At 41.4% G+C, this 6262-nt stretch overlaps 1 protein-coding gene across 1 annotated transcript; it reads right to left on the reverse strand.

The window, feature by feature from the left end:
• Positions 1-4308: 4308 nt before the first annotated feature.
• Positions 4309-4929, reverse strand: LOC147701960 (protein shisa-6-like). Its single transcript, XM_086929391.1, has one exon. The coding sequence runs from the start codon at positions 4927-4929 to the stop codon at positions 4309-4311; it is 621 nt and encodes a 206-aa protein (XP_086785517.1).
• Positions 4930-6262: the final 1333 nt, after the last annotated feature.

Raw genomic sequence — 6262 nt, forward strand, 5'->3', positions numbered from 1 at the left:
CGAAATCTAAAGTTTATAATGTACAACGATGCCCCAGGGTACAACGGCACACCTGGCATACGTGATTAAGAAATACGCCTCTGTGTGGAGCTGAAAACCCGTGGACATTTAACAAATGGAACAAATGAGGCAGTTTTGAGCAGCACAGTGGTATAATTCACACACATCTGAAATAACAAATAAATTACTGTTATACATTAGTTATTTCATTAATATTTAAGAACAATTACTTGGACATATAGTTATGTACATTTTATTAAATTGGTTGAACTGCACGATAGATTTGAAAACATATTGACGGTATTTAAGTATCAAGGTAGCCTCGGGAGAAAACAGATGTGATTCAATAGTGTCCTTGTCTTTCTTCATGAAGGTTATTCACACAGACAACACACATTCGATATCACAGTGCAGGTATTATACCTTGGAAAGTGTGTATGAAAAGAGGCGAAGGGAGCATTTGGGTTGGAAATCAGATTTCATTGGCAGGGCAAACCTTCTGAGTGCCTCCTGCAACAAACCTACATGCGGGCTTTCCTGTATGTCTGACAATGACTGGTAAAGCAGTAGAGGACCGCAGTATACAGCTACACACCCCAAGATGCATTTCTAGCCCAAACCACCAAAGGTAACTCTTTGGTTTCCCCCGAACCACTGAGCGTGTTGGGATACTGCACTGAAGATGTCTCAGTTTGTTTGGTCATTGTTGGCAAATGTTATGGTACACGCTACAGGAAAATGTGTAACTTATGGAATGCGTTGTACGAAAATGGGCGTTTTGAGGTAAGTACTTTTTTCCCTATTCTCTTAATTTGTATACATTTTCTTTTGATTAACATATCACTTTTCCATCGGCTTTTTATTGTGTACCAGTGTAAATCTAAAGCAGCTGTGCATGCACTCAATTTCGAAATTATGTCTTGTGCTATGCTTGTATCGTTTGGAATTATAACAGTGCAGCGGTACAGAAGGTTTGTTCGAGGAGACGGGACAAGAATGCTTGACCCAGCGCTTTGAAGCCTTGATGTTTCCTTGACGCCATTCTGCTGCCTTCACCATAATGTTGTAGAATCTTGTGTTCCAATCATAATTGAGGATAAATGTAAACCCAAGCGAAATGTTGTTTATGCAGCTGTAATCGCCTAATTTCTGGAATTCCGCTTTAGGCATGTTACACGGCATTACGCCATGTCCAATAATTGAGATTTTGTTTGGGGAAAACTCTAACTGGAGGAGTACAGGAACAATGTAAACGCACATAACTAGAGTTAAATGAGCACTCTCAAGTAAAGTGGACCCAAGGATCAATTTAGAGCTAAAAATAACAATATACTGGACTGGCATTTTGCATAATAACATACATTTTTGGGGAATTTTATATAACTTCTACCACGAACATTACACAAAGTCCAGCCAAGCCTAAATAATTGCGCCTATACCTATAGCTCTTTCATTTGACACAGATTCAATTAGCAGGTTTTTTTGCTAGCAAGCGTAACTGTGGCTGTATGGGTCATATTGAAAAAAAAACTTTGTGTGCAGTTGGTTATAAATGTCCAAAATTTGGCTTTAGGTTGAACAGAGGAAATATGATGATCCAGAATGTGATAACATAATTTCAAGGTCTGTCAAGCTCAGCAACCACTGATAAAGTCTCAGGAGGAGAAGAAAGATGAAACCATGTCAGATGGAGTAGACAGAGCACATGCGAGGGACCGCCAGCCCCCACCCCTCCCCAATTATTTTCCAGAAGGGAGAAAGCAATTGCCCCCAATGTTTCAATGTCCCCACCGGCTTCCTCTATTAGTAAGTTCCAACCTATCAGACCCATTACCACTGCCAGGTATCTAAAAAAGAGGTTGGGAGACCACTGCAAATTTACCGAGTCATTCTCAAGCAGGGAAAGGTTATATAATAGGATCCCTAGAGGAAAAGGTGGAGACCACTGGCTTATCATTAATTACCAAACTTAGCCCAGAAAATACCATCACACTGGTTAAAGTGATGAAACACCCTTTTTAGTCATGCTGTTAACATTTACCAATGACTTTCTTTCGTTGAAATCACAACCTGCTATTCTGTTTTACATTACAATGAAAGAAACACTTTATGGAAGCTCCAGCAAAATCTTCCTTTCGGTTAATTCTGTTTCTCATTACCTCACCTTACTGACTGATAGTAAATGTGCTCACCTTACTGGCTGATAGTAATTGTGATCCGTGACAGAACTATCTTGTTATTTGTGCATTGCAAATGCTGGTGTTGTTATCTGTTATTAGATGATTGCCATATGAAACCTGTAATGGAATAAGGAACATGATATTTTTGAATGGCGGCTCAGAATTCTCGTATTAGGTAGTGGTAAATGTAGAAACCTGGCCAAAGGGACAAGACTTGCTTCTTTAGGCTGCCTTTACTAGCTACAAACCTTAACCTCAACAGGTACTCTCTACGTCTGCTTCATGAACACATCCAATATGGCAAAAATATTTTTCTGGCAAAATATTTCAGACATGTTTAACAATGCACATCGCTTTTTCGACACCATGGCACTTATCAAGTTAATTTGCTCCAGGACAAAAAGAAAGTAAAAATGTGCTTTGTAGTGGGTGTAAATTTGATACTTGATAAGAGAACATATGGCTCCACTGTAATACCGAATAGCACACCTTGCAAGTCAGTCTATTTATACTTCATGGCAGAGCTCATTTGCATAGGGCAGAGCCCCATGAAAGTGAATCCAACCCTTTCCTGCCAGAAACATACAAATGAGCCTCTCCCCCCGCTGCCAGATCCAAGCAAACGAACTCTGCCTCTAGGCTGCCAGATTTGTAAATGAGCTCTGTCCCCTAGCGTCTAGGACATTAAGTTGAACACTCAGTTGGAATTTGTGGGGGGGCACATAAGAGGTAGTCTAACACATTAGCACTCTCAGGGCTCCATGAAAGGTTGTGCACACAGTTCTGTTTAACCTCAACACATGCCCATATGTGGTGGAACATAGTCCTGAAGCAGAGACCAAGTCATTTTCCTTCACACCAGAGTGGCAGAAATGGGTGTTTGTTATGTAATTCAGTGCTCAGTGTGGTTTTGGACTAAGCACAGGTGCGCTTCTGGTACACGAGAAGAACCATGCCAAGGGAAATGTGTATATTTTTAATCATTCCTTGGATTCCTGCAGAGGAAGATTTAACTGGACAGTCTTACCAGTGGTGCTCTTAAGGACAGTATATGTAATGCAAAGTCACTCGTCATCAGCTGGTATCATGGGTATTTGTCTCCCTCCCAGATTCATACATTAATGCATCTAACAAGAAGACGATGCAATGAAGAGATAACACTCCTGTGAAAAGATAATTATGCGATGTGAACTTGTTTAGTGCATTTTTCAGAATGTAAAAAAAAAGTGGGTTCTAATGCCTTTCTAAATTTTATGGACAGGGTTAAAATGAATGATCCTGGTTCTTTCTTGTGTAGTCCGTGTACAACTAAGACCCCATAAAAAGGCGCTATACAAAGGGATGGCCAAGCATGTCAGAAGTATTGTGCTTATTGGTACACAAACCCACTACTTCCTACAGTTAGAGAGCAGGCGATTTGTAGGCACTATATGACCCCTCTACAGTTATAGTTCACAAGAATTAGGCTATTGACATCAATGAAGCATGGTACATGGTCACTGCTCCTTTCAATCTCCGTTCCGCCCACAATCCTGGAGAATAAAGGTACCAGAAACAGTTAATCGGAAAACTGCTTAATGGAAAAAAAGAATACTGATACAAGACATGTCATCTGAACTTTCCAATAAAAAGTCAAAGATTAGGAGAAAATAGCCAGCAACCACTCCATCACACACAAGGTAGAGCGCTCCGGAAGAGCTAGCAGACCAGGGAGGAAATGCTCTTTCATTCATTATCGGCATTTGGCTCTTCACACCTGCTAGTTTAAGCCTTCCACTGATTAGCTGGTTGTGATAGCCCCTGAAGGAGAGAGGACTAGATTCATCAATATTAGTGAGTTAGTGCAGCACAGCCCTTTTAGCATGCCATCAAAGTATATGGCTTTCTTGCACAGTCACCCAAACACGCCAACAAATCCCTCAATTCCCAACCTTCTTTCGATCCTGCTCTTCTCAGCATGTGGACAATGCTTCTAAAAGAAAAAGAACCAGAATGCAGATGTGTAGCTGTCAAGACGTTTCACTCCGACATTGAAGAAGAGGTTATCTCGGCCAGTAAGGCCGCTGTAGTGTGAATGTCTGGCACTGCTCCAGTCTTTCCCAATGACCTACAGTCGCACAGTGTTGGATCAAACAGTCACTTCTGTTTTGCTTGCTGTGCGGTACTGGTGGTGGTGGCCTGGAATATAATGCAGTTGTTCCACTGTGTTGTGCCTCCGAGAAGCAAATGCTTGACGTTTGGCAGCAGTTTGATTCACACCGAGGGTATTATATAAATTATTCGAGGCACTGGGATGAGAGTGCATCTTTGTCATCCTGTAGCGATCCAAGACAGGAGTCGAAACAAACACATCCGTCTGCGACAGGGCGCGGGACATGGACTTCTCCTGGAAATCGGACCTCTTCAGAGTCATAACCTTCTCAGGAGACAGCAGGGGGTCCTGGGAATGGAGCCGCTCCGCAGACAGGAGCTGCTCATCGGACAGGATACGGTCATAGGACATGCAAAATTCTTCCGGCCTGGACCTCTCGGGAGAGAGGACTCGGTCCTGGGACATTGCTCGCACCGGCCTCCTGGGCCGCTCTCTGTAGTGAGACTGTTCCTGCGACATTTTGATGACGTTGAGAGGCAGCGTCCCCCTTGCAGCTAAATCCGGAAGGTGTCGTCTCCTCATGTAATACTCGTCTGCTTCTTTATCAGCTGTTTCAAGAAGGGACAAAAATATATTAAACTCTTCGCATTGTTGCATCGTGAAATACGTTGATTTATACGAAAAACATAAATTTGACACGTAATCAATAAACATTTCTTTTTGTGCTAGGAAATATCTGAAAGGGTTCTATGCATGACCTTTCAATAAACCCACTAATACTATCGAAGAGCTATTTTCATACCATGCTGTTTTCTGAAGAACAATATTAACATTAAAGAAATGCGCATACAATGCGCCCTTTGTATGTTACCTTTACCACATCAGATACATATATTTATCAATAGGAAAAGTTTACAGACAGTGCACGTTTCCATGGAGCAATGAATCCTGGGATACAGTATCGAATATTTAAGAGTAAACTGTTCCACATATTATGGAATTCATACATTTCATAATACCGAATTCTCAATATGACTTACTTTAAGTTGCATTGTATTGTAATTGCATTTATATAGCGCTTACTGCCCCTGACGAGGCGTTGAAGCGCTTTTTCGGCAAGTAGCACGCTACTCCGGTATATATAAAGCATTAGTGGGGAATTAGTTTAGTGAAATATGAAATTAATTTGAGCAGTGTATATGTCCTGTCTGTTATTTGGATAGAGAAGGATACTAGTGGGTTAGAAGTGGGAAAAGGTTTGGAGCCCAAACAGAATTAGCGGTGAATTAGTCTGAGGAAATATGAAATTTGTTTGAGCGGTGGACATGTTAGACTGTTATTTGGATAGAGAAGGATAGTGGTGGCTTGCTCCTCCTGATCAGATGTTAAAGTGCTTTTTTGGCGGGTAGGTCGCTACTCTGGAATCCAAACAGGATTAGTGGGGAATTAGTATAGGGAAATATGAAATTCATTTAAGTTATGTCTGTTTGGTTTCTTCAAATGATGGGGCATATTATCAAGGGGGTTTATCTCCGCTTTTTTGGCTTTAAAAGCCAAGAAAGCGGAGATAAAATTATCTCCCTATTACCTAGCTGTCGCTAACATCAGTTATTGGCAGCTAGTAGGAGATAGCGACCATCTTGGGCCCCGCTTTGCATGTCAGTGATATTTATCACTAATGACATGCAAAGTGGGCGTGCCAAGATGTTCGCAACTGGAAACAGTCGCTAATATTGCTATCTCCTATTACCAACTTTTGGAGATATTCGCGCTAAGAGCGAATATCTCCAAAAGCTAACACCTGCCCCTGAGCAGTTCTTAGCCATGTTATCCAATGATAGGTGGATAACATGGTTAAGAGCATTAGCTCGGTAATGCATTAATATCGCTGACTTTTCAGCGATATTCATGCATTTCGGCCGATTTTTATCGCTTAGGAGATATACCTTGATAATAGCAAGGTTCCTAAGCGATAAAAATCGCCGCAGCT

This window comes from Lissotriton vulgaris, chromosome 7 (assembly GCF_964263255.1).
Source record: "Lissotriton vulgaris chromosome 7, aLisVul1.2, whole genome shotgun sequence".
In the NCBI taxonomy this organism is placed as follows: domain Eukaryota; kingdom Metazoa; phylum Chordata; class Amphibia; order Caudata; family Salamandridae; genus Lissotriton; species Lissotriton vulgaris.

Coding starts and splice junctions, on each gene's coding strand:
- LOC147701960 (XM_086929391.1), bottom strand. CDS start 4,929: ATGCAACAATGCGAAGAGTTTAATATATTTTTGTCCCTTCTTGAAACA.